This window comes from Daphnia magna, linkage group LG1, assembly GCF_020631705.1.
Source record: "Daphnia magna isolate NIES linkage group LG1, ASM2063170v1.1, whole genome shotgun sequence".
Taxonomy (NCBI): Eukaryota; Metazoa; Arthropoda; class Branchiopoda; order Diplostraca; family Daphniidae; genus Daphnia; species Daphnia magna.
In genome coordinates, this window is record NC_059182.1 from 13,927,616 (window position 1) to 13,954,886 (window position 27,271).

General features: G+C 38.7%; 5 protein-coding genes across 8 annotated transcripts in view; 2 read left to right on the forward strand and 3 right to left on the reverse strand.

Moving 5' to 3' along the window:
* Nucleotides 1-19: 19 nt before the first annotated feature.
* On the reverse strand, nt 20-812 carry LOC116930220. Its single transcript, XM_032937619.2, has 3 exons — nt 680-812; nt 338-577; nt 20-265 (listed from the first exon to the last, which is right to left on the reverse strand). Exons 1-3 carry the CDS (start codon nt 687-689, stop codon nt 120-122), a joined length of 396 nt encoding a protein of 131 aa, XP_032793510.1. The 5' UTR covers nt 690-812; the 3' UTR covers nt 20-119.
* Nucleotides 813-973: 161 nt separating this feature from the next.
* Nucleotides 974-2,781, reverse strand: LOC116930061. 2 transcript variants are annotated; one of them, XM_032937423.2, is made up of 4 exons: nt 2,649-2,781; nt 2,522-2,567; nt 1,840-2,452; nt 974-1,781 (listed from the first exon to the last, which is right to left on the reverse strand). In XM_032937423.2, exons 3-4 carry the CDS (start codon nt 2,110-2,112, stop codon nt 1,053-1,055), a joined length of 1,002 nt encoding a protein of 333 aa, XP_032793314.1. In that variant the 5' UTR covers nt 2,113-2,452; nt 2,522-2,567; nt 2,649-2,781; the 3' UTR covers nt 974-1,052. The 2 variants fall into 2 exon arrangements, with proteins under 2 accessions (XP_032793314.1, XP_032793305.1); XM_032937414.2 differs by having other exon boundaries at nt 2,522-2,660.
* Nucleotides 2,782-3,083: 302 nt separating this feature from the next.
* LOC116930051 (transcriptional regulatory protein AlgP) lies at nt 3,084-4,915 on the forward strand. Its single transcript, XM_032937402.2, has 4 exons — nt 3,084-3,243; nt 3,509-4,098; nt 4,268-4,395; nt 4,563-4,915. The coding sequence occupies exons 1-4, from the start codon at nt 3,219-3,221 to the stop codon at nt 4,822-4,824; spliced, it is 1,005 nt and encodes a 334-aa protein (XP_032793293.2). The 5' UTR covers nt 3,084-3,218; the 3' UTR covers nt 4,825-4,915.
* A 1,587-nt stretch (nt 4,916-6,502) lies between these two features.
* On the reverse strand, nt 6,503-7,846 carry LOC116930157 (tafazzin). 3 transcript variants are annotated; one of them, XM_032937546.2, is made up of 5 exons: nt 7,782-7,846; nt 7,658-7,704; nt 7,450-7,537; nt 7,253-7,381; nt 6,503-7,186 (listed from the first exon to the last, which is right to left on the reverse strand). In XM_032937546.2, the coding sequence occupies exons 2-5, from the start codon at nt 7,694-7,696 to the stop codon at nt 6,636-6,638; spliced, it is 807 nt and encodes a 268-aa protein (XP_032793437.1). In that variant the 5' UTR covers nt 7,697-7,704; nt 7,782-7,846; the 3' UTR covers nt 6,503-6,635. The 3 variants fall into 3 exon arrangements, with proteins under 3 accessions (XP_032793437.1, XP_032793455.1, XP_032793446.1); XM_032937564.2 differs by having other exon boundaries at nt 7,465-7,537; nt 7,782-7,844; XM_032937555.2 differs by having other exon boundaries at nt 7,465-7,537; nt 7,658-7,837.
* Nucleotides 7,847-8,131: 285 nt separating this feature from the next.
* LOC116930261 (protein prickle) overlaps nt 8,132-27,271 on the forward strand; it is a 45,852-nt gene continuing 26,712 nt past the window's right edge. Inside the window, exons 1-2 of the mRNA XM_045174621.1 lie at nt 8,132-8,403; nt 18,832-18,932. Coding sequence (XP_045030556.1) covers nt 8,371-8,403; nt 18,832-18,932 — 134 coding nt within the window. The 5' untranslated portion in view covers nt 8,132-8,370. The remainder of the gene's footprint in view (nt 8,404-18,831; nt 18,933-27,271) is intronic.

Genomic DNA, 27,271 nt, shown 5'->3' on the forward strand with positions numbered 1-27,271 from the left:
CCTTACGCTGTTGATTTTGTATTGTTGTAATGGAAAATGTATTTGCATTGCCAAACAAAAAATAATTTTATGATATGTAACATCTTCTCTTCGCGTAATAGGTTATCACAAAAATTCGATTAATAACGAACATTCGGATTGGGATAAAAGTTGTTATAGTTGACTGGTAGCGCTGATCCGAGGTAACCACCTGGGGCATAACTGGTGCCAGGCCATCCACCCGAATAGGGATCTGAGAAGAAAGGTTGGGCCCCTGAACCATAACCTATAATTTGTACAACACGATCTCAGTTCTACTACATGTTTAAAACAAGGTAAGGCACAAAAATGTAAGTACCGTAAGGCATTGTGCTGACAAATCCATATGGATTCGCTTTGCCTAAATAATACGATCCAAACCAGTTTTGATTTCGTGTTCCATATCCACAATTGTGAGCCGATCCGTAAAAACCATTTTGACAGTTGTATGCTGCCTGTGCGTCATAGAGGTCGTTATTATAGTAACCCATTTGACCTCGAGTAATGGAGAAATTTGTCACCACCATCATTATCGTTAGAAAAATGGCTGATGCATTGTCTGACAGAAACACGTGTGAGAATACCAAACGAAAAATAATTAAACTTCGATAGGCACATTTAATGTAAGCAGAATGTTAAACGACTGATTCTTTTTACTTACCGAATTTCATGGTGTCAACAGATTTGGATGACGGTGTTTGTTCTGGGACAGGACACGCTGCAGATGTAGTTGACACGAGACCTCGTCGAAGAGTGCCAGATTGTAACTAGTGTCCTTCGTTCAAAAACTTATGATCATTAGGATGAGACTTACATGCCCTAGGCGTTTCGGTGAATTATACTTTTTCCCAGCTATTGTTTAACCATCATATCCACTACCCGTTTTTCGCGGAATGTCACGTCACGCAGTGCTGTATAAAGCAAATATACTGGAGACATAAAAGGACGCACTATGTTGGGTTGAGATGTATATTGTCACTGTTGATGGCCAAGATTAAGAGTATTAGGTTATACGATATAACTGTGTGAGTCATTTACATTTGTTCGAGTTCAACAACATCGTCTTTACATTCGACGACAACTTTACGATGGGGAACGACACCGCCGCGCATAGCTTGGCACTGTTTATGTAACAGAACGAAATCAGGGATAATGTCTTTTAAATGCCACAAAATACCAATCACATTTTTCATGACGAAAAGGGAAATATCAGATCCGTAACCTGACCACAAATAGATGCGCACAGCTAAGTAAGGAACGTTAACTAGCGACATGTGACTAAGGTGGTAGACACCGTTTAAATCGAGCGGTTTCTCCACCTGACCGAAATCGCTCAACGAATACTGATAAAGGGCAATGGTGGGCAAGAAAAAATTTATGCATGCAAAAATAAGAACAACATTTTCGAAGTCGTAAGTAACAGCGAGATGAGACTCTTTTATGATGAGAATACTGAGGAAAGCAACGGAATCTAGCAGTTCGAAAGCCGTATTTGTGCACATGGACTTGATGGCAAGGGCACGCTGGGAATCTTTTTCTGAATCATGATGAGCAGCAACTAATAACATGAATACAATGGTTGATGACGAAATTGTAAACTTCAACAATTGGGGACCAAAGACGTCTTGAGATTTCAATGTGTTGATTATTTCAGATTTGAATATGAAGGCTACCTTGGTGACTAGGCAAATGGCATAGCAAATCCATGCCACATAGCAAAGAGGGAGAACTCCAAGAATGCTTTTTCCCACTGGACTTCGAACCTAATGACAACAAAGCAAGTAAAATATAGAAAGCTTGGAAAATAATAATAATAATTACTGGAGTTAGACTGTGTTGTTCTTCATTTTTTTTCAGTAATTTTTGTTCAGACAGGTAAGCATATGCCCTAATGGACATGGCAACAAACAGACCAGCCAAGAAAAGATCACCAAGAAACCAAAAGTAACTGGCAAGATCCCAGTTCCACGTGTAGGAGATTATGTAGGTATTGAGAACAAGTGATTGGAAGATGAGCACTACAATTAGGAAGGCACAGTTTAGAACATGAAATGTCTTATTAGAAATACAATTGATAATTTTCTGATTGGCCATTTTTGTGCGTAAAATGTACGTCAGCGAATGTCAATAAAATGGCTATCACAGGAGTTAAAATATTTCGATACAGAACATAGAGGAAGAGTCAAGATAATCAGAGAGATGTTAAAGACTATAGGCAAAACTGCAACCAAAAGATTCAAAACTTGAAAAAAGGAAGACAAAAAGAAATCGCAGTCGTCTCAGAAATAACACGAATTTAGCACAGTTCCACCTTTCGCCGCTGGGTGGTTTTGTTTTGATAGATATAGACAGCATGCACCAAATATATATCGAAAACTAAACAATTCGATTTAATTATCACAGAATGATATGATCTCATGGTTGCTTGCTAGTCCTAGAATATTGGTAATGCACAAGCAGTTTTTAGTTACACAAGTTTAAAATCCTAAAAAATATAACGTACTTTTTTGGCAGAGAAGATTTCTGGGAAGAATTGTGGAATACGAAAGCTGGAAACAGGGATGAACAAGATAATAATGGTAGAGGTAGACCAATGAGAAACTCTTTTGAATGTGAACCAGAATAACTACCTTAGAAATAGCATGATAAATGAATAGTCTCTTAGTAAGTTCGCGCCAAGAAATTAGCCTGTTGACACATTGGAGATTGAACGGAGTTTTTCCCTGATTTTGCTTTTTGCCACATTCGCACGAAAAAACTGTCGTTGAAATAAAAGTAGGTAAAGTTAATTTTGTCTACAGTAGTTCTGTGACTAAATTAATTTTGTGACTCAGGTGCTCATGCCATTAATTACTTGTTGATCAAGCATTTGGTATTTGACGTAAAAGGCGCGGCGTTTAATAAATTTTTGACATTTAAGACGTTTTATAAATTTGACGAAATACTTAACATGAACGGAAAACATTTATTTATTTAAAAATTTAATATGGCTTAATCTAATTTGTTTATCTGACGCCATGATTTTAGAAACTTAAACGAAAAAATAAAAGATCGTGAGTAGTGTTTAGGGATTGAATAGAAATAGTTTGTGCCCTTGTGAGGGTAGCCATTTTCTTTTCCCATTTTTCCACTCCTCCTCTTCATATTGTAGTACAAGTCTTCAATTCTTTTTCCTCTCAGTCCTTGCATACGGATACATCATGGCGCCCAAACCTAAGCCACCCGGTAAGAATCATTTCGTATATTACTTGACGTAACGAGTTAATTTCAGGCATTAATCACTTTCATGTGATAGAAGTTAAATGGGTGATTTTCGTTGATTGATATTTTCATCCAAGATGATTCATAACTCCGTACCAATCCATAAGGACTTGGTCCCGTCAAACCACGTGTATTGTAAATTTTGCTTGAACGATAACCAGTCATTGCAATTACAATTACCATTTAAGTTCATAAGAGCAAGTAATTTAATTGTTTGTTTTTAATACAGCAAAGGAAGAAAAAAAGGCTGCTCCTGCTGCTGCAGCTGCACCTAAGCCAGAGGCTAAGAAGAAGCCAGCAGATAAACCAGCGGCTGCTGCTGGACCTGCACCCAAGGCAGCCAAGACTGCAGCTGCACCTAAGGCTGCCGCTGCTGCTCCTAAGGCTGCTGCTGCCCCTAAGGCCGCTGCTGCTCCCAAAGCAGGAGCCAAGGCCCCAGCTGCTGCACCTAAAGGAGGCAGTTCCAAAACTCCTGCGGCTGCCCCGAAGATTGCAACCAAAGCTGGTGCTGCCAAGCCTGCTGCTGCCAAGCCTGCTGCTAAGGGAGCTGCTGCTAAAGGTCCTGCTGCTAAGGCTGGAGCTAAAGCAAAAGTCCCCGCTGCTGCTGCCAAAGGAGCTGCAAAGGGTAATCAGAAACCTGCTGCTAAAACAGCAACAAAGGCACCAGCCAAAACAGGATCTAAGGCTGCTGCTAAGTCAACAACAAAGACTGCACCTAAAGGAGCTGCTAAATCTGCTGGTTTGAAGAAGGGTGTTGCTGCTGGTAAAGTTGTTAAGGCCAAGAGTGCTGCCACTAAGGCCTTGTCCACACAGAGAAAGGTAAGGATTTCTTTACCAATATGTTAGCCATTATTTTTGTGATGAATATTTGTGTGGGAATCTCTCTGACTGAAAGTGAAAAGATAATAATTGCACAAACTGACAAATTATGAATCTCCTTTTGATACATGATCCTCCAGTTATTTTTAATGGTTGTTCACTTGAACAGGTTATCAAGGGCCTTCATGGAACCCGAACAAGGAAGATCCGCACTTCTGTGCAATTCAGGCGTCCCAAGACTTTCCGACCCCCCCGCAACCCGAAATACCCTAGGCAATCAGCACCCAAGAGGAGCAAGTACGTAGTTTAACATAATACTACGATTTGTTCCATGATGAACTTTTGTGTGGGAATCTCTCAGAAAATTATGATTGACAAACTGTTAAACACTAACTGACCGTTCAAATCACTTATAGAAATTGGTATGTTTAAGATGTAAAACTAATTGATCAATTTCAATTTAGGATGGATGCTTACAACATCATCAAGCACCCACTTACCACCGAATCAGCAATGAAGAAGATCGAAGACAATAACACATTGGTCTTCATCGTCCACCCTCGCTGCAACAAATACCAGATTCGCTCGTCAGTCAAGAAATTGTATGATATCGATGTGGCCAAAGTCAACACACTTAACCGCCCCGATGGTCAGAAGAAAGCTTACGTTCGATTGGCACCAGACTACGATGCATTGGATGTCGCCAACAAGATCGGAATCATTTAAACGAATCGTTGGTTGTTGTGGGTCGATTTCCGGGAAAGTGGCGTTATGTTGTATCCTTTTTCGATCGATTACACAACCCAAGTTCCATGGACATTTGATATCTGTTTCATCCACTTCGTCTTGAATTGATCAATGTTTTTCTGCAACTCACTTTGTTTGGGTTGTGAACGCCCAGAGATCATGGAAAATGCTCGGCAATGAAGTGGCAGTAGGCAACCAATGTGAAGCAATCCGGTTTTTCACGGAATGTGAAAACTATAGAAAGATTGTTGCACAAGTATATTTTCTTGTTTATTAATTATATAGGGTGAATTATCTGATGGCGGAGATGTTTGATTCTGAAAAAGAATCTATGAAGCTCACGAAATGAGGATTCTTTGAAAAACTCGGTCCTTGTTAACATAGGTACGTGACACGTTATCTTTATCTACCTTTACAGATTGTTCAAGGTTATCACTGTAATGAAGCAATATTGTAAAAATGCTCGGTTCAAAGCAATCGAAATTCGTATTAGTGTAATTGTTCGGAGAATGTGGCCATCAAGAAAATCATGCTGTCGACAGGTAGTCTTACCGGTAACTTTCACCTCGAAAGTCATGGTTGTTCATTGTCATGTGATAATTGCTATCCATTATGCTGTCATAAAGGGTTAGAATTTTGCGACGTTTAACTTCCGATCAATGTGTAATTTTCCGTGAGGAGAAAGTCGATGAAAATGCATTTCAAAGACGAGTTTATTGACGTCCTCGTCTTGGATCCGATGTGTAAAAATTGGGGACATCCTTTATGTGGCTCAGCACTCCTCTAGAATGGGACCAATGCCCAACCATCTAGATGAGACCTTATATTATGTAAGATTGTGTTTTTAAAAAAATTAAGAAAGAGGACTGCATGGGTTCGTAGTCTAATCTTTACTCATCAACGTGGTTTATTGTGTAGCTTATGCACTCCTGATTTAGGAATGAGGCGTAAAAAGAGTGCACCTGGTGCAAAGAAGCTAGCGTTCCTGCTAGTAGCTCTGAAAAGAATAAAATTTAGACTCTTGTGGGAAAGAATGCGGCACGGTTGTGCCACTTTTCATTTGGTTATTTTGTCAGTTGCCTAGGTAGTGACGGTAGGTTTTTTTTTGTTTTGAAGTAGCCGCAACAGTCGGTGGCTGTGTAATGCCCTCCTGATGGTAGTACTGGTGCTTTGTCAACAATGACCATTCTTATTGTGGCGAGGCACACCGATATGATTTTCTTTCGCATTAGCCGCGTAAAAAGGGTTTTTTGAAGTGGAAGTTTCGTTTGCTTCTTTAATACGTTTTACGTCTTTTGATTCGGTGAGACGAGTCGGCCTGCGGGTGGCTCATGTGTGATTATCTGCGGGAATAAAAGCGCTCGGCGGGCCAACAAACAATAGCCTCTTAATGGTGCAGATCCGTGTTGGTATTTTTCCTTTATGTACCGTAACGTGGTGGTGGTGTACGAAGAGAAACCTTGATTCCGAAAAGAACAATGCAAATGTCTATACAGGGGGGAAGAGCTGCGTGTAATGGCAAAACTTGAAACCGTTGCTGCGTGGATCACTTAAAGGAAAAGACGACAGTGCATGGCAGATGTCTCTCCGAAACGGTACATTGGCTATATATTGAGAGCGTCAAGCCGTCAACATGTATCAATACAGTCGATAGAGATTCAATAACAAATACAAATGTATTTGACTTTTGACTGTGTAGAATAGACAGCAATCATTTCTCTGTAGTTGTACTATTAACCATTCAGTGCTTAAGCTCTGTATTTGTATATTGTACACTTTTCATACTAAACTCAGCTTGTCTTTTTGAGTTTAGAATACATTTTCTCCGTTTGGTCCTTGAGATTCATCATTTCTTCCTGAATCTTGTCGGTGATCATTTTGCGAGTCAACATATCATCAGCATCCACATCTTTGGCATGCTGCATGACTTCTTTTAAATCGATTGGTTGGCCGAAATTGACCAACACCTGTTTACCCCATTGAAAACGATAGGGATATTCGTTCGGTAAAACTTGGTCCATTCCGCAATGCCAGAATGGAACTACTATGGGCATGACTTTAGACTCGGCAATGAGTCGGCCTACGCCCCATTTGAAACGAATGAAGCTATTATCCATGTTAACTCTTCCCTCAGGGAAGACATGAACCCACTGCCCCTCATTCAATTTTTGAATACAATAATCCATGGCACGCTGATAAACACCTCCACCTCTAACAACAGGAACACATTTCCCTCTCGCAAAAAATTGAGAGTGCATGTTGTTAGTAAAGCAGATATTATGAGCGGTGAGAGACCATCGGATTACATCAATATTAAACACATGTCTGATAGGGAGAATACCTGAAATAAAATAAAAATAATTTTCATATTTTAAAACTATAATAGCATGTGAATTAGTTGTCATACTCCAGAGTCCAGGGTCATCAAAACATGATGTATGATTTGCTACGGTGATCACAGGAACATGGCAAGGTCTGCTGTCCAACAAGTCAACTAATATATGTCGATTGACCACTCTCGTGGAGTTCATCACATCTGCATAGTGAAGAAAGAAAAATGCCAGTTTTGGCCAATAAATGACATGGTCTACACGCTACTATTACATGGAGTGCTGTTACTGAGTATAAATTTGCCAATAAAGCCCACAGTCGCAATGATGAAACGACTCGACAGCCGCCATAAAAATCCATCCTAAAACAGAAAAGGGAGTAAAGAAGGACGAAACCACTGTCTATATTTATCTAAAATCAATCGGCATGCTGTTCCATTTCTATTGGATTTTCTGACGAATGAAAACCCATTTTAACTCACCAGCGACTTCGGGAATGGCCAAGGAACTATATCTTTCATTGAATCGACTAGTTTAAAACAACATGCGAATCAAATAAAAAGATAACGGAACTCACTAATAACTGATTTTTAAAATAAACAATACCAAGTCAATATGCACTCAGTGCCATCCTGATAATTCCCTTCTTTTTTCGTGGGGCGGACTCAAACGGTTGAATCCGTCACACAAAGATGGCGTTGTTATGCCTCAGGCAATTGAAAAAAAATTATTCTGTCGGGAGAATAAATATGCATAATTAATCCCTTTTGTAGGGACAATTGGCACGAAAGAATTCCAATTTAAGTTAAGCCGAAGACGACAGCTTTAGCAAAACGAGTTGCTGTTATACTGAAGAATCAAAACCGTTAATCTCAATAGCTAGTGCTACATTGGGTTGGGAGCGCGCGCAAAGTCTTGTTCTCTCTCCTCTAAGTCTTGAACATCATCAGTTGGCGCCCAGTTGCCGTTCTATTCGGACGTGTTACGTTGACTCTCTGCATTTAAACCTTTTTTTTTTTTTTTTTTTTGGTCGAAGAGGGAAGAGTTCCGGCTTGTGTTTATTTCCAGATTTTCCAGGCATCTCTCTGAAATATCAACAGTTTCTTGTGAGTGAGTTTCCGGTATAAATAGTGTCGGCGGAGGCGTCTAACTTTCTGTGGATTTCTTCAACAACGTGAAACGAACCGACCACGTTATGAACACTAGCATTTCTCCAGCATCAACAATGGTCAGTTTTGTTCATTTATTTTCACTCTCGTTTCGTGATTTTCGACTAGTATGAAAGAGTCAGGAATGTTTCGTGTTCATTTTAATGGACTATGTCTTTGAGAAAGAGAAAAGTGATAAGACTGGATGCTGGTTCTTACTTATTCAATGATAGAAATCATCATTTGCATACGGCCACGAGGCCGCTCCCCAAACCAGTCACCCACGTTTTTATCGTTTGGCCGGTTCTTGTGGAAAAAAAAAAGGGCTAAAATCTTAAACTATTAATTTTCTCAAATTTAAAAAGTAAAAAAAAAGGAAATTAGCATACGGAGCTACTGAACATTCGTTTCCCTTGGTTTGTGTACCCTTCCTTCTCTCGAAATCAAGGGAAGGGTAAGATAAATCGACATTAGAATAAAACGAGAAATTTCTGGAGAGAGGGGTTAGAATCGCAAAACTGCGTGGACAAAACGAATGGGTAGTTTTCAACTGTTTGAATGTCACGCCAGGTGTGCCGCCATTTTTTTTTTTTGTGACCAAACGGGGAAGTGGGAAGAAAACGAAGTTCATTATTACAACAGTTTTTAAGGTTTTCTTCTTCATGATCTTATTCTTTCCACTACCCCCTCGCTGCTACTCGTTTTTGCCTCTGGGTGTTCAGAAAAAAGTTCTATTTTCGAGACTTTCCCAAACCCCCTCCACCAACAGGATGTCTTTTATAGTTAACGACCATCAGGACTAGAAACCCAAGATTTTCTCTGCGCGTCTACGACGATTTTCGTTGTCTACAAATTTTGAAATCAAAAAATTTTTTTTTCTTAAATTAAAACGTCAGCGATAAAGTCTTGACTGTCTCATTTTTGTAAAACGATTGACACACACACAAACGCGAAAGAATAATTCTTTTGAAACGTACTACAACTAGTAATATCACAAAGTCTACTTTTCCGCATGTATGGTTGGCTAATGATGTCGACAAACAAGCTGTTTGTGTGCACTTTTTTAAAAATCCAATCGAGGTTGTGTGTAATCATTGGAATGGGGGCGGTCAGGTGTGGCCTTGGTTACAATTGGATGACTTTTTTTTTCTCTTTTTGATGTTGTTGTTTGCTTATTGGATTCTCATTGGTTTACTCAAAACACCAATCACTTTAAGGGTATTAAAAAAAGGACACTCTGACAGTGTTTTTGTTTTAAACTCATTTTTTCCTCATCTTTTCGTTGCGCTCCGTGGATCACTTGGGGGGTGGGTGATTATTGAGACTTGTGATCGGATTAACCAAACCTTTAATTATCTTTTGCAAATGTAACGTCGATGAATCACGTAACCCCAAGGCGTTCCACGGCTACTGTTTGTGTTTCCCTTCAAGGGTTCACGAGTTGTTTGCTTTCAACCGCTAAAGAAAATTCGGTCGACATTCCGTTTGAAAAAACAAACTGCGGAAGATTCTTTTGTCATCATGACTTATACGTCTACTAAGCAAACACTGTCGAGATTCCCTATTTAAAGAAAAAACAACAAAAATAGCTAACACAAATAAAGAGAGAAAAAACTAACTCAACCCTCCGCTTTTTTTCCCCCCTCATTTTATTATTTTGATGGGCGACATTATCTCCTTTTGTAGAAGTCCTTTTTGAATGCTTTGGAATCATAAAAAGAAGTTAAGAAAAAAACGACTTGGCCAAGCCCTTTTTATAGCCCGTTATAAGGCCGGCCGGTTACAATAGCTTGGGACTTTGCGTTCTCTTCTTAACTTCGTCAACAACTCTAGTTGAGAAGAATCCGGCCACTGTGTGTCGCGCCCCGTTAAAATCCAGTCAAACTGGATTCTATTTAGTTGACAGTGCGTTAAAAGTTACGGTTTTGTGAAATGATGCAACTTATACAAATGCCCCCGTGTCAAAGAGGAGGAGTAACTAAGGCTGGGTACACTTTAGTTGCTTTGAAAAAAAAATGCAAAGTGCCTTCTTTGCATATAAATATTCAACAGTTCCTACTTTATTTCGAATTTTCTTCAAGCTCATCTCTTACTACAATCTCTAGATCTTTAAAATAAAACTCATCTTTTAATTCAAGTTTTTTAAACCGGTTACCTATTCGTTTGTTTATTCTAATTATTACTGAAAACTGGAATGAAAAAATAAAATAAAATGGGAACAGAAGACAATGGCGTAGTAGACAATACGTCATTGCCAACAACGTCTTTCGAAAAAGAAAAGAATAAATTGATTAGACCACCTGGACACATCGACAATGATTGACAAACTTGATTGCAATTCCAAACATCAGCGGATCTTGTCGGATCGAATCCTGAATTGTTTTTTGTTTTTCTCGTTTTGATTTTATCCTCTGAAAACCAGATCTCAATTTAAGGTGATTGTTCATTAAGCAAAAATCAAACGTGAACTTGTTAGTTTGTACAATTAATGGAATCGAGTTGTATTTGGACATTTCCCTAGTAACTGACGGGCTTCTTTCTTGTTATACTTTTATGTTCTGGGTCCGTTAGGGTCGTCATTCGACCTGAAAGGGTCATGGGAGTTTAAACATCAAGAAGGTTATCCATTAGAGTGTCCAAGGCATTTCTACTCTCTGGTTCTAACCCCAAAATTGTTGCTTTTAAAAGAATCGTGTTTGAAATGTTGAGTCGACCGCCCACAAAACAAAACAGTTGTGCGATTTTATCAGCTTTGACACTCTCAATTGAATTTACTATCGACTGGCGTAGGTAATATTATCCAGACCGCATGCTATTCGCCGTATGGTAATATGTACTATATATTTTGTTTTAAAAGAAATACTTTCACGCGCCATATGCCTTTTCGTAAAAAAACAAAAACAACATTGTGGCCGCTCAGCTTTCGCATCATCATTTTTGAAGAAAAGACATGGGGCGGTACTTGTGTAACTCACGGTACTCGACAATGACGTCATCACATGTCGATATATTGTAATATCTTCTTTTCTATTCTTTGTTGTTTGCACGCTCGACTAAGAGAAGAAAGAAAATGTCTAAGAAATACTACTACCGTTGCTTGAATTATTCAATAGCCTCTCGAATGGAATTAGTCGGAGCGTTGGTTTTTTGTTGGTTAGTGATGAACGAGCCGTCATGTACGAAGTCGAGAGCATTGAAGCATCTAGCGGCTTTCACCCCCCATTTTCTACCCCCCGTTTGGAATAAATCTGCAACACGAGAAAATGAAAGAAACGGATGAAACTTGTTGCTTGGCAAGGTCGTCTTAAACGTTTCGAGCGACTAGCACCTGTCGGAGAGTGGCACACCTTTTTTTTTTAACTTGTCCACAGAAACTCGTTCGCCAACGTACCCAAAGTAGATGAAGATAAAAGAAAGAGATGACGTGGAATCGAAAGAGACGACAGATGGGCGATAGAGCGAGACTAAACAATTTAATGGACGTCTGCCCACAGAGAAGTTTTTTTTCTTTCTCGAGTCGACAGAGGGAAGAAGAAGAAAAATCTACCTGATGATGAGAACAACAAGTGGGTTCTCTCTCCGGCTTGTAAACCGTATACCGTAAGAGACGTTTGAAGGTAATGCTCGAGGGGGCGAGGGCTACTGTAAACATTCCTTGTAGTGTATATACATTGGAGTATATGCTCAACGTGATCACGAGTTGTTGGATTGAGGATGCAATCTGCTTGTTGCGTTTTTTTTTTATCCTATAAAAATGGGCGATTTATTTTCTTTTTGACGAATGCACAATTTTTGTGCGGATTTTGCTGCGGTCTCGTCTCTTAATCTTTAAACGTTTTTCCCCTTGAAAATAGCTTGCAGCTACTAACTTTGAATGACAGATGTTTTTGTTGTTTCGCTTCCTCTTTACTCGTTATTTTTATTTTAAAAAAATGTATATATTTTTGTCAGAAGAATGAAGAAAGAAAAGAAAATACGTAAGTTTTTCAGGAAAATTCAGAGAGCATTTTTTTTTCTCCCGTTTCGGTTCGGTTGACCCAACCGAAAAATATTCGGATTCCGTACAAGTCTATAAACATGTCTTCTTTTATATTTTTCTTTTTGAAGAGGTCAACATCTAAACAACATTTTATACAGTCTTAAGACACAAGTTTTTTGTTTTGTTTGTTATTTCCCCGAGAATTAACTGGCTTGATCATCACCGGTCGTCAATTTGCATAACAGGCTCTCTTTTGGTATGACCTTTTGAGAGTCGCAAGAGACTTTGTTTATTTTTATTTGTTGCTATTCCTTTTTTTTTTTTTTATGGTTTTTTCCTTGTTCCATCTTACACAAGAACCAATCTGTATTTGGGCTTCAATGAGACGCTTATCGAATAGAAAAAAAAAAAAATTATCACCGACTCTTCTAGTTTTCCAGTCAGGAAAAGAAGAAGAATCGATAATGGGTCGCCACCAAGGGAAAAAAAAGGGGGCACCTTAAATGGAGAAAACGTGTCCTTCCGCCTTTCTCTTGTTCTTTCAAGTGCTTTTTAAATCAAGTAGTTTTCAATAGGCCAAAGTTCCTGCTCTGTACGATCAGAAATACCGAAACAGAGGCGTGTGATAACATCGTGAACTTGGTGTACGTTCGTTTTTTCCTTTTTTTTCGTCTTGGAATTTTCTTTGAGAAAAGTCGAAATCGAGTTACTCGGCTACTTTTGCCGGATGAACTGAATTATTCAAGTCTCAGGGGCGCCGTTATGGTTTTTTTTTTTTGGGTTGCCTGAATTGATTTATTTATTCTTTTTATCGGGACGAGATCGCTTAATGTATTCAATTGTTTCTCTTCCCCCCCCCCCCTCTCTTTTTATTTTCAATAGTGAGACTAGCTCATTATTTTCTCCGACTTACGACGAGTGCCTAGTTTTCGTTCATTAACTTAAGCCAATAATTCAAAAAACTTTGTGTACGATGATGAATGGAGCGGAACCAAAGCGCGTGCTGTGTGGCAAAACCTTCGGGCTATTTTTAAAGGCTCCGTGTGAATAATTCAATCATTTGCCGAAAAAAAAAGAATATATTTTTTTTCTCTTGGACCACCTCTAGGCTTTTGTAACACGCCGCCTTATTTATTCCATTTCACCTGGGGCTTCGTTGTGTTTCCCCTCTTTTCTTGTGATTTTCAAATGATCACGTGAAGGACACTATACGACCAGCCAATCACGTTCTCATTTTTCCCCCTCTCTATTGGTATCATGCAGTCAAAGATGACACACGACCATTAGGTAATAATTTTTAAAAATGAAAATCAATCCACGGCCGCTGGACCGGATTCGATAATGAGCCTCGGGTCGGATGAACTTGTCAAAAAAAAAATAAAATAAAAGTAAAAAAGGTTTGCGGGATTTTATTTTTTTAAAGAAAAAGAGCTCCGTTCGTGTCTAGCCAAGAAGAGAGCGGTAATGAGGTAGACTAACGACTAGTTAATCACCGCAGACACAGGTAAGTAGGTATAGGTACCCACATGGATTTCGAAGAGAGGGACACACGAAAAATGCTCGTATCATTTTTCAAATAAAAAAAAAATGATGAGATGTGAAAGAATGAGAAAGGAGAGAATAAGGGACATCTGGCGACGGCGCTTTGTTTATCTAAGAGAAAGTCATTTTATTTTGTTTAGTTTTAAACGTTTTTTGTTTTTTTTTGTTTTGTTTTTAAGGCCGATTAAAATCGGACAGGGAATGTTGTTTTTTTCGATCTCTCTTTGATCTTTTCTCTCTGTTTAGTCGTCCTTTAGGGTTTTCTTTTTCTTTTTAGTGTTATTGCTACGCAAGGATGACAGTTCCAGGAGGAAGTAGTAGTGCGTAAAGCGGGTGGGGGGGGACCTTTTTTTCTTTTTTTTTTCTTCCTTCTTTTATGTAATCTCGGGATTTATTCTTGAGGGCGAAATCAGCCTCAGGGTTATATAGTTGTGCGTTCAAGCGAGGACGTAGTCGGTTGCCCCCGGAGCGTTTATTTATTTATTTATTATTATTTTTGCTTTGATGGTTGGCAATTTTCGAGCTATTATTTTTTTGCCAATAGATGGCGTTTAATGAGGATTCATCCGGCTGAGGTTCACGTCGGGGTCAATTCCGACCGCACCTGAGACCGTGAGAGGCTTCTCTTTTTTTCTTCTTCGGAACCGATTGGTAAAAGGGAGGAGTTGTTCTATCTTTCAAATTTTTTTGTTTAAATAATTTTTACTTCTCTGAAATGACTGGATCCAACGACTTTTTTTTGGGGTTGGCTCAGGTCTTTCCGTTTTTTTTTTATTCGGCAATTTTTTAATCATCCAAGACCATTTTTGTTGCCCGTTGTTTTCGTTTTGCCCAAATGGCATTAAAATAAAAGGTAAAAATAAAATAAAAAAAAAGAAACGTTTGCAATCATTATCCAAAGGAGGAAATTGCCCCTTCTTTTGCTAGACTGGAATTAAGAATCCAACGTGGAATTGTTAATCTCTCTCCCCCGTTTATATTCTAATCATTTCAGAATACCTGCAAACGGGTTTTTTTTATTTTTATTTTTTATTTATTCCAGTATTGTGGCGGCAAAGGGGGACGCCCAGACACGATTCTTGAACTTGATTGATTCGTGCATCGGCGATTTAAAAAAGAAAAGAAAAGATAGAAAAAAAAACAAAAAATCAATAAACTAAAATGTCCTTATTGGGAGCAGCCAAGGCCAATGACTAAGAGGGTTGTTGACAATTCTTGAAATAATCTCTTTAGTATTCGTCAGTCGTTATCCAAGTAACAGAAAAGAGACGAAGAAAAGAAAAAGAAAAAAAGAACAAAAGGAGATGGGAAAAGTCAGATTATTCATCGTATTAGGACGGTGACTAACTAACGTTATACCGTTGGCTACCATCTACGATGTAGAGGGTCCGGTTTGTGTAATGAGACTTGTCATCTCTACACGGCAAAAGAGAAGAACGTCTTCTTCAATTTTTATTTGTGTGTGTATTTCTCAATTTCTTTATTTCGTGACACAACAGACAATATGTCAACGTCTTACGAAATACGGATTTTTAAATAAAAAACAAAACAAAACAAAAAGGAGAGGAACTTGAATCTACAGGACAACAACAAGAAGAATTGAAAACTTCTTTATGGTCATGAAAAGGGTCTTTTTTTTTTGTCCGTACGAAACCGCCCTCTTCGGCCATTAATGTAAGATGACATCCATTTTGATGGATTGATGGAAACGGTCAGCAAAATTCGCCAAGCCTTTGAAAAATAAATGATACAAAGAGCATCTTATATTCTCCTTTTTTTTGTGTGTGCTGCTCTAATCTTTTCTTTCTTTTCGGAAAAAAAAAAATGTTCCGAGAAACTAAAGATATCCCGAAAAAAAAAAGAACAAAAGATAAGGGGGAAAAAAAATGTTCAATTTTTGGTATGTCCCAAATCTTTAAAAAAAGGAAAGAAAAAAGAAATGGCCTTTTTCTTTTCTAAATCATTCCACAGATTGCGTAAAATAGCCTTTACCTTTCTGGATATAAACATATATATACCCACCCGTGTGTGTGTGTGTGTGTGTGTGTGTATGTGTAGCATGGTCTGATAAAAGAAGTCCGGAGGGTTGAAATAGCATAGCGCTATTTATTTATTTATTTTTTATTCCTTTCATTTAGATGACTAGAATATATACGTACCCTGTATAGTATTATAATGTGTTTTTTTTTTGTTTTTTTTTTGTTTTTTTTTAAAGAAATTTTAAAGAATACAGACAGAGTAGAGATGCGTATAATGCCAGCATGAGAGAGAGAAAGAAAAAAAAAACGATCGTAAAGTAGTAAAATAATTCGTGACGGTGCAATTAATGTCGCCGCCGCCGCTGTCTGTGGAAAAGCATTTTTTTTTTCTTTCCTTCTTCTTTAGTTAAAAGATTCTTTTCCCTTTCTCTCTCATTTTCTTGAAATTTTTGGGGTTTTGAAATTTTTTATTTTTAAATCGCACACACAAGTTTAAAATGTCCGCCGGTCACGTGACTCTGCTGGAACACAATTTATTTTTCATGTGTACATCAAAGAAAAGAAGGAGAACAACAACAACAACAACTGGCTTGTTGTTTCTTTTGTTGTTTTACTCATTTCTCTTTTGTTTTTTTTTTTGAACTGCCCGATTTGACCCCACGTAACCTCCCAAACAACTCTCCTTTTGCCACCTCTGTTCCAGATTGGAGAAGAGGTCATCCCGGTTATAATCGTGTCTTGGTCATTTGTCAAAATAAAATTTTTTATTTATTATTATTTTTTAAAACAACACCCAAACAGAAAGGAAAAAAAAAAAGCTTTTAAAAATTGCCAACGACTGTTTTCTCTTTTTTTATCTGAAATTTTCTGTGTCTGTTTTAATAGCATGACGCGCTTTAATTTTTTTTTTTTTGCATCTAATCGGAGATTGAATCCTGCATAGACGGTGTGTTGGTGTGGTGGGTGTGCGCAGTAGAAAGAAGAAAAAAAAATCTGTTCCAAATTTGGGCAAAAAGTCGTAATCGTAAAAAAGAGGGTTAACGGGCAATTTATTATTATTTCTTTTTTTTAGTATGAAAACATTATTGCAATCGTAGCAAAAATAAAGGCAGGTCGAGAGAGACAGGCTTAATTGAATGGCGAAGAAAATCATTTTTTTCTTTTTCTTTTTAAAGCGATTGGCCTAATTCACTTTTTATTTTTTTTTTTTTGAAAAATCATTCCCCGCCAATTCTCATTTTCTTTGATTCCTATCTTTGGCTGTGTGGGTCGTAAACATTTACGCGTGAAGTGAATAAAAATGGCTAGTCCCGGCCGCTGATTCCTATTGTTTCGTATCGCACAGCCTTCGACTTGAAAAAACAAAACAAAAAACACAAAACATTTTGTTGAAACTTGTGTTTTTTGGCTGCGTTTGCACAGACTATTTCTAGCTGTGCGTCTCTTGCTTCTCGTTATTTTCGGCCGAACAACACAGCTTTCTAAATATTCTTTCACACAATCATCGCATTTGGAAACGTCACTGATTCGTACACTCTGTGGGGCTGGGCCCTCTTTTGATTGGATGCCAAGTGCAATTAACATTCATTTTCCCGCCAATGCGTTATTTGGATTGTTAACACTGGAGGACCATAAGAAAACAAGCTCTCTCTCTCTCTCACGAGTTTCGTTATTTAAAGGGAAGGCGTATATGCATAGTAGTACATAGTAGTAGAGCGTGTGTGTGTGTGTGTATTTTTGTTTTTCTTTTTCTTTCCCCCGCAACGGGGATTTATTAGATGCTAGTTGACAGGCCCAGCCGCAGTTTTTACAGTTTGGTCGTGTGTTAGGGCATGACCCTTTTCCTTTCCTACCTTCACGAGATGGAATCAAACGAAGCTCTTTATATTGCCTGGCTTTCCATTGTCTTGGTGCGTTTGTGTGAAAACGAGTTCGGGCACTCGTCCAATAGTGCACACACACAGACACGTCTGTGTATATATAGGCGAGACGAGCGCATGCACACCACAACACACATAGTTTTCTTTAATCTAAACAGAACTTATTGTCTATCTGACATTCACCGTCTGCCAAATTGCAACATTATCATCATCCCCCCCTTTTCTTTATTTTCGTCTTGTTCCATGTCTAGATTTCTTTTTATTCTTAAGATTTTTGTTTTTGGTCGACATCGTGGACATCCCCCCCCAGAGACATTGTTTCTTTTTTTTTTTCTTTCTCACGAACGCTTTTTATTAAAATGCCATCTAGCGGCGAGTTGAGCTTTTTTGCGGCGGCCCGCTGTTTTTTTTTTTGTTTTGTTTACTCTTTATTTCTTAGATTTGTTCCGGCCGCTTGACCACAGACACGTATCCGTTGTCGTGAGGGCCACTTTCCTTTCCTGTCTGACTTGCCTAATAAGTGGATCAAGAACGTTCGAGCCGAAAAGAAAACGACTCTCACGCTTGGCTTGTTGTGTTTTGTTTGAGGGACGCGACATATTCACACGCTTTTTTTCCCCCCTTTATTTTTCTTTTTTATTGTTAAAGAAAAATAACATGGACGGGACCAGTCGTTTTGTATCTGATGGGAATTTTCTTGGTTTTTTTTCTTTCAAGAAACGGAGTGGTTTACACGGTCAATCGACGACGATATTGTCCCGATATTTTGTATTTTTCGCGCTGTCTTCTTTTCTCATTTTTTTTCCCCTTTCTTCTTGTCATCATCGTCATAGGGGCGCAACCGGATAATCATCATGGCGCATTAATGTGCCAACACGTTTCACAAAATTTCCCTTTTTTTTTTTTACGATTTTATTTTGCGCTGGCGCAAATAACAGCAGCGCCGCTCGGGGCTCCATAAATCACGCGTGAAATGGTTGCGTGAAATTTAGGAATGGGAATGAGTTATGTCGCATATTACTCGTAGTGATGTATACAGTAAAATATACATATATATATAAAAAAAAAATGTACATGTGTAATATGAATTGGTAATGAAGTTTCTCTCTCTTTTCCATATCGACGCAGATGGCAGCGGAGGCAGCACATGTACCGCCAAACGACCCGCTTCAGCGTTGCATCAAGTGCGGCGGCGATCGTTGCCCAGGCTACGCACCCCACTTTTGGCGGTAAGTTTTGAAAAATAAAATTAATCTATTCTTTTTTTTTTTATCGCGTCTTTTAAAATGTGGGGATGTGGATTTTTTTTTTCGGGCTTCCAACACGCGTCCAGTCTTGCATAGAGGAAAGAAGAAAAAAAATAAAAAAATAAAAAAAAAAAAAGGCTTAAACATCATAAATCTGTCGAGGCTGATGGGTGGGATCGATGGCGCCAGATAACACGGGCGCAAGAAAAAGGCTAGAAAATGAGAAGAGCCTTTTAGGATTTTGTAGATGCTGAAAGCTGCGTTTCTGGCACGTCCCTCTTTTCTGTTTCCTTCGATCCCGCATTTATCCCATCCAGTCAAATGGTTTGCCGTTTTTACTCAAGTCACCCACACGACCAACCCTCACAATCATAAATTTCTTTTTTTTCCCTATCCATTGCGCGCACATCTATAATCACGTTAAGAGGATTCCCCCCTTCCATTTCAATGTGACGCATCACGTGCACATACATGCAACTAAATGCTAGAGTGTATATGGGGAGGGGGGGAGGTTGTTGCGTCTAACACGAGCCAGGCCTCTTTCTCAATCCGGCGGGATTGTCGCCAGACACGCAGATCTCTCCCATCTTTGTTGTTTTTATATTTCCGTTCCTTTCATGGCCCTTTTTTTTTTAAGGGGGGGGACTGGCCGGCTGGCCGAGACTGTTGTGTATACTATAAATTTAACTAAGCAACAATGGCGACCCATCCCTCGGAGGAGACCTACACCGCAAAAAAAGGGAACTAATCTGCCATTGTATAAAGAATTCGTTTAATTTGAAGTTTTTTCTTTTCCCATATAAATCCATATCTGGTTGGATCGAATATGAGAGAGAAAAAAAAAGTATATTTCACTTGTTTGTATAATCCATTTTTTTTTTCTTACACGAAAAGCCACCGAGTTGGAAAGAAACTATTCTTGCATTTACCCCTCGCCTTCTATTTGACTAGAAATTTATTATTTATATTTATTATTTTTTTTTTTTTGCCCCGCGTCGTGTACGAATGATGGATCGTCTATTCTTACACGGCTTCCTAGTAGCGATCTCTTATCAAGTGACGGATGAAAAATGTTACAGCCTGTAAATAGAAAAGGCCCTTCTATTTGAAGTTGCATTTTTCTTTTTTTCTCTTTTCTTTATTCATTTCTACATTGAAAAAAATGATAATGAAAATGTTTATATATTTTTTTTTTCTCCCTCTTGATATTCTTTTGCCGAGCCAAGAATAAATGGCGACATGATTTGTTTGGATATGGGCGGTGCCCCTAACCGTTGGTAATGCCATCATTATTGCTCACCAAAGTGGTTGGCGTTGCGTTAAAGCGTGTCGAACAAAAAATGATTGCCCTTTCGCTCCTCTTTTTAATTTTTGTTTTTTTCGGGTGGGAAACGGTAGAGCCCTACATGCGATTGTTTGAGAAAGAAAAAAAAGTATAAAACGATCAGCTGCGGTTTATTTACTAGCGGTTTATGACGACAGTGGTGCCTTACACAGTACGGTGATTATTATATATAGACTTGCTGAAGAGAAGGGGGGGGGTCTCCTCTTTGACTGTTCTCGTCAGTAGAAAAGAGTCGTTATTCTCCAACGGAATCGAGACGGAGATAACGAGGTTAATTGTCCGATGGAATGTTGAGTGGCGTTTGTTTTTACGTCCATCGTCGTGGAAAAAAGAAAAAGAAGAAACTAATGGACGACACATTCCCGAACTTGATCGGGGAAAAAAAGAGAAGGTCCCTTTTTTCTCTTTAAGGCCAGAGAGAGAAAGAGAGAGAGACGGTGCATGGAGTATTTGTGACAGATGGGGGCCTTTTTGAACTTGTTTCTTGCGTCCATCTGGAACGCATTACATTTGGTTGTGTGTATCCTCCTTCGGAATGTCTACACATTTTCTTTGTGGCCATCAAAACATACACGTTTTGCTCTTCGTCTTGAAATCTTTCTTTCCCCACTCTTGACTTGGGGGGGGGGGATGCTGTGTACATGTTGAAACTGACTTTTTTTCTCTCTTTTTGTATACACAACACATAACAAAACTGGTTAGCCCTTAAATACACGGTATTATTTATACACACATACACACGCGCCCCCTCGTTCAAAATCATCGGTGCGTTGACAGCCGCAAACGTTTTCGCCTTGCGCGCACAGACGTTTTCGAATTCTTATTTGGCAGGGGAGAAAGGAGGGGTGGGTTGGGGGGTTGGAGTTAATTCAAGAAAATTGAACAAGAGGGGCTACTATTTGTCAACGTAAAAAGAAGTTTCTTTTTATTTCTTGTTTGTTGCCTTGATCTTACTAGTCTCTCTTCTCTCTGCGTGCCATGCGAGATTGATGTAAACACGACACTCGGCAGCTGCTGATTAAGAATTAATGACGGTTGAAAATACAGAAAAAAGATAACGCTGCTTGTGTACATGTTCCAAAGTCGGAGAGACCAAACAAAAAAAAAGTTTTATTTTTTTTTTTATTTTTCGGGAAAGAAAAAAAAACTATTTTTCTTTGAGCTCGCCATTGACGCTGAAAAAAAAAATTAAAATAAAAACAGGGTCCCCCTTTAGCCGGTTTGTTGCTCATTTGATATTCTGGGAAGATGTTGAAAGCTACCGCTCGCCCCCTCCCCCCTCTTTTTTTTTTTTTCTTAACTTCTCTCTATATTTATACTTGTGTGTGTTTTGTCTCTTGTTGGTCTATCGGTGATGTTTTTGTTATTCCTTCCTTGACGCCAAACGTCGAGAGAATCAACAGCAGCCTAATTTCGTGAAAGACGATTTCACTGTCGTCAAACGATGGAGGGAGGGGGGGGAAAAAAGGGACAGTTGATCGTCTGTTGTTGTATATTATTAGGCGTGGTGTCTTCCCACGCTCGTGTGAACACCTCAAAGTAAAAAAAAAAAAAAATGAGAGAGAACGGAGGCCTTGTTTTGATCTGATTTTGTTTCAATTCTTTTTCAGTACACCTGAACTGCATTATTATTATCTTTTTTTCTACAGTAAATAATAATGTGGGAGACAACCGACTCTGGTGTTGGGCAAGAAAAGAAAAAAAATGTCGTTATTCCCGCACTGTCGTGCGGGAAAATGTGATTTTTTCTAGTGGCTCTTGTCCCGGCTCTCGAATCCAACTCTCCTCCGTTATAAAGACAATTTCTTGTCTTGTATTTTCATCTTTAGATTTTTTTTTTAATTTTTACGGATGAATTCTTTCGATATTACGATCTCAAATGGGAAAAAAAAAAAACAAAACAAACAAAACAAAGTTTTTTCTTGTAATCTCACGATGGCTTTTGTATCAGGCCGGGTGGCTGAGAGAGAGAGAGAGGGGCATCTTGTAGTCACAGCATGTCGCTCATCGATCAAACCGCAAGTTTCTGAGTTGTAAGGGAGCCGATCCGCCCCGCTACAGTCGATCGTCTTGTCATCGGCGCAGGAATTAGAAGAGGTATATATATATATATAAATATAAATATATACATGCGCTATCTAGTTGAGAACAAGAAGAACCCGTTGAATCTCTCTTCGGTCGGCTTCCAACTTGATCGCCATCCAACAACATTTCTATGATGTACACGTTCCAATGTCGTACTCTTAGACCAGACGATTCCTCGTTTTCTTTTGGTCATCCATCATTTGACAGCCACAAAAGCCACTGACTTTTCTGGTTGGTTCCGTTTTCTTTTTCTCTTGGATATTTCTATTCTTCTCCATCATCTGCTTGCCCAATTTCACACAAACGCAACATTCTTCGTAGGGCTTCGCCAAGACTAGTTTTTTTACGTCCCCCCCCCTTCTTCTTTGCCCGTTCTCTCGCGCACATCTGCGATCATCGTCACCGACTACAATAGATTTTCAAAAGAAGAAGAAGAAGAAGAAGAAGACGAAGGATAAGGGACGGTGGCTCGGGATGATGACCGCGTCACGGTAGTAATCCAAAACCCGCAGCCAACCAACGTCGTCACTTTCCGGTTTGTTGTTTCTCTATTCCACCACCACCCACCGCCTCAACCCATACCCCCCCCCCCCCTTAAAAACCTTCTTTTGTGTGTTAAAGTCTGGTAACTGAGCGACCGAAAAAGAAAAGATCAAAACCGTTCTGCGAGCGCACGCGTGGTTTTTCTTTTTTTCTTTTTTAACTAACGTTGTTTGGTTTAGACATTCCTTTTTGCGTTGATCATAATTTTTCGTTTTTTAAAATTTTTATTTGAAGTTTTAAAAATAAAAGCTTTTTAATGACGGCGTTTTTTTTTTTGTTTGTCTGTTGAGTACCGCGCATCCAAACGAAAACGAATTGAGCTGATCAGACAATTTTTCGCTAGACAGGCAAATGCATAAAAATTGGGAATAAAAAAAAATGTTAACTGCTGCCATCTAACGGCAGATGGGTTCACCAAACTTTACGGACGGCATTTAGTAGATAGTAAACAGAAAGGAGACAAGTTTGTTGGATGAAGGGCTTTTTTTTTTCTTCTTTTTAATGCGCTATCGATTTCCGCGTAAAGAAAGATGATTGAAGAGTGGTACGCCAACAAAAAAAAAAAGAGGAAGAAGAAGAAGAAGAAAAAAAAAATGTAATATCGATAGAGAAATGGACTGCGAGTCGAGTGGGCGACAATCGATCCGATTGCATCAGCAATGGATGTCGACTTTTGGATGAGCAGAAAGACGTTTCGGGATGGAGGATTGAGATTGAAAGAGTTTGCAAGAGAAATGGCCGCATGCCAAATCGTTGCTGCCGTTCATATACCAGTCAATGCGTGTCCCTCTTGTCAATGGAAGAGAAAAAAAAAAATAAAAAATAAAAAGATTTCTGATGATTATCGAGAGGCCCCATCTTCTTTCCGATCCACCTCCTCTTAATATCTTTTGCACGGGGGCCCTATTATTCCGTCTCGTCTGCCCCCCCACCTTTATTTTTTATTTTTTTCTCTCTCTCTTTTCTTCCATCGAACAAGTCGAGTCGTTCGATCGGCTTTCCCGGACATGTTTGGCCGTTTCTTTTGATATTACTCCGGATGCCGACAATTGGTATGGACAAGTTCCATCGCTCAAACGGGTCGGCATGCAGCTTTTTTTTTTTTCAACTTGCTCCTGTAGCATTTTTTATTTATTTATTTTTTTTTATTGTGTTACCACCGAATAGACTTAAACCTGTTTTCTTATTTATTTATGTATTTATTTATTTTTTTCAACTGTTTGACTTCTGTATCAAAGTTGTTTTTTGTTTGTTTGTTTTATTTTTTATTGACTGCCATCTGCTGGATATTTACAGCCAAGACTTTGATGACATGTTTTCAATTGGTTTCGATGTAAGAAAAAAAAAATGTATATATAAATAAATAAGAAAAGAAAGGAAAGGAAGGAAAACAAATTCCTTTTGTAATGCGTCGTGGATCGGTCGGTTGGTCATCATTGCGGCAGTTGTGTGTGGCGCGGCTGTGAAATGATGACCGAACACGTTCCTAAGGCTGATGGACTCGTTCCGCCCGGATGATTTATACCATACACTTCCTTCTCCCCCCCTTTTATTTGTATTTATTTATTTTTCTTTGGTCTCAGACACAAGTCTAGAAAAATGATGATAAAAGGCAGAGAGAAATGGTTTCGATACTCGTAGTAGATCAGACTATTATGTCGATTACGAACCGAAAGAAAACAAAAAAACAAAAAAAATGCCTACAATTGAAAAAATGAAACAAACAAACCAAAAAAATGGGTCTTAAACAATTTTTTAAATCTATTACTGTGTTTGTTGATTGAAAAAGGAAGTGTAGTGCGATGGAACGGAAGCTATTTTCGATGTCGGAAATCGTAGCCGAAAGAAATGTATCAAATAGACATTGAACTGGAACTCGGGCTCACACGGAGAAAAAAAAAAAGAAAAGAATGAAAGGATTTTTGTGTTTTATTTATTTATTTTATTTATTTATTTTTTATTATTTTCTTGATATTTTTGGGGAAGGGGGTGGGGGAGAGACTCGCTTCACTGAATGTGTTTCAACGAATGGCATTACCCAACGGGGGGCGGTGGGAGGCTGAGCTCTTTTTCTGTTCTCGAGTGACGATTCCAACTGATGGATCGTCTCGAGTCCTCCTCCCCGATTGCACTAAGGTATTTTTTTTTTTTTTTTTCTTGGCGTTGTTCTATTTTATAGCAGAAAAAAAATTAAATAAAAAAGAATGAAATTGTTGATTTTTTATTTTTAGAGAGGGTTTGACGTGAAATTAATTGAATTTCTGTTTGCGGAATTCTCTCGGTGCTGCCGAGGTCTTGATCTCCCCTTACCATATCCATTGATGATTAAAATCGAATACTTTTGGATCGTCTTCCAACTGCTGGAGACTTTGCATTCCAGAAATGGTTTCTTGCGTTTTTCTTTTTCTCCAGTTATTTTCGTGTTTGTGTGCGCGCGTACGTGGGTTTTTATTTCTTGTTGTTACTCCCCGTTCCTCCCCTCTGCTTCTCTATGTGTGTGTGTGTGTTCCAAATCTTTGGTGCGTGACAAACGAGTTTCGCTCGAGCTGTTTTCGGCCAGCGTTGCACTTTTCAGTCACATCCGACTTCTCATTTTTTTTCTTTCTGTTTTTTCGAAAGAGATTCGATACGCACTTGGGGATGTCTTGGTCTATTCGCTTTTGGCGTCCGTCTGTATCTTTTCATCGTTTTTTTTTGTTGTTGAAGGAAACATTTCATCTTCATCGTTTTCGTGTACAAAAATTCTCGCCATTTTTCAAATTTGAAATGCACTTTCCAAATGGGAAATGCATGTAGACCGTGTTTGTTTTGTATCGCCGTCGTTGCAAAAAGAGCGCAACGAGCCATTTGGCAACATGTCTCAGAAATGGGAACACGTCCATCTCGTGCAATAGGACGGCATTTTCCGAATTTTCTCAAATTTGGCATTTTTCTTGACGTTGATGAATTTGAACGTGTCTCCCGCCCCCCTTTTTTAAAATTTGAAACGTGAACTTGTTTTGTTTTGTTTTTTCCCCGTTTTTTTGTTGTTGTTGTTGTTGAGATATGCAACACAAGATGGCGTTCACTGCCGACTTTTTATTTTATTATTATTTTTTTTTTCTTCTTCTTTATAAATTTGGCGAGGCGATTTTTCAACTGACAAAAGACCAAATGATGCCGTTGACTTGGAAGAATGGGGGGAATATTTGGCTCGGCTTCTTTTCTGACTTCATTCCAAAAATGTTTACTTCTTATTATAGACTCATCGGCGTACAACGTCTACGGCTGTAAGCAATTGGCTGTTGACGTCCGACACGATCCCGCGGGAGCGAGTGTCACACATTGGCGCTGAGACTCCCTTAAGTGTATCCCGTCCGTTTTATTTCGTGTCCTTTCAAGGAGTTGTTATGTTCCCCACTTGCTATTCCGATCAATTGGCCCTTTCTCCTTTTCTTTTTGTTTCTTTTTTTTTCTATCGTTCGTTCGTCCCATTCGTCCCATTCGCTCCAAAAGTGGGGAGGACGAATGGCGATGACACGGTTGGCTATTAACTCGGACAAATTAGGACGCTGTTATACGTGGCACCCTTATTTGTTCTTGTCACACCATTGTGATGTACAAAACAGACAATGGCGCCATCTCTTAATCATTGTCTCTATCGCCCCATCTTGTTACGTTTTGATTGAGACGCCCCGATTTTTCTATTTCGCGGGGCTCGCTTATCGATTTTGAAAAGTGCAGAATTCTGTACCCGCATCGTCGTTTTCCAACACAGCCGAATATTATCGTTTTTTATTTGATTTTTGGATTTTTTATTTGATTATTATTATTTTTTTTTTTTCGTTTAAAGAAAGTTTGAAATGCGTTGTAATTGGCCCGGATATATTGGAATGTTGTGTCATAAAAAAAAAGAGAAAAAAAAAAGGCTTTGCGTTTAAAACTTTGGATATTTGAAAAACCGCTTAACGATCGATTGATCAACGATAAAAAGAAGAGATTTGATTCGTTCTGGATTCTTTCGTATATATATACTTATATAAAAAACAAGTGGGATTTTGATTTCTTGGTATTATTTGTCAATTTGTTGGTCTGTCAAACAATTTTGCAATTTATTTATTTTTAGACGTGGAGGGAAAGCAAAAAGAAGAAATATTCAAATCTTTTTATTTTTTTTTTTTTCCCTCTTCTCTCCCATATGTTTTTTTAAAATTTTATTTATATGATGTCATAGTGCCGACGATGATGGCTTTATGTTTATTTCCACTTGAGCCTCTGGCGGCGTCCGTCATCGTCTGAGGTCCGGTCACGATTTATACATTCGTTGCTTCTCTCCTCTTCCCCTCATCTTTCTCTCGATATTCAGTCA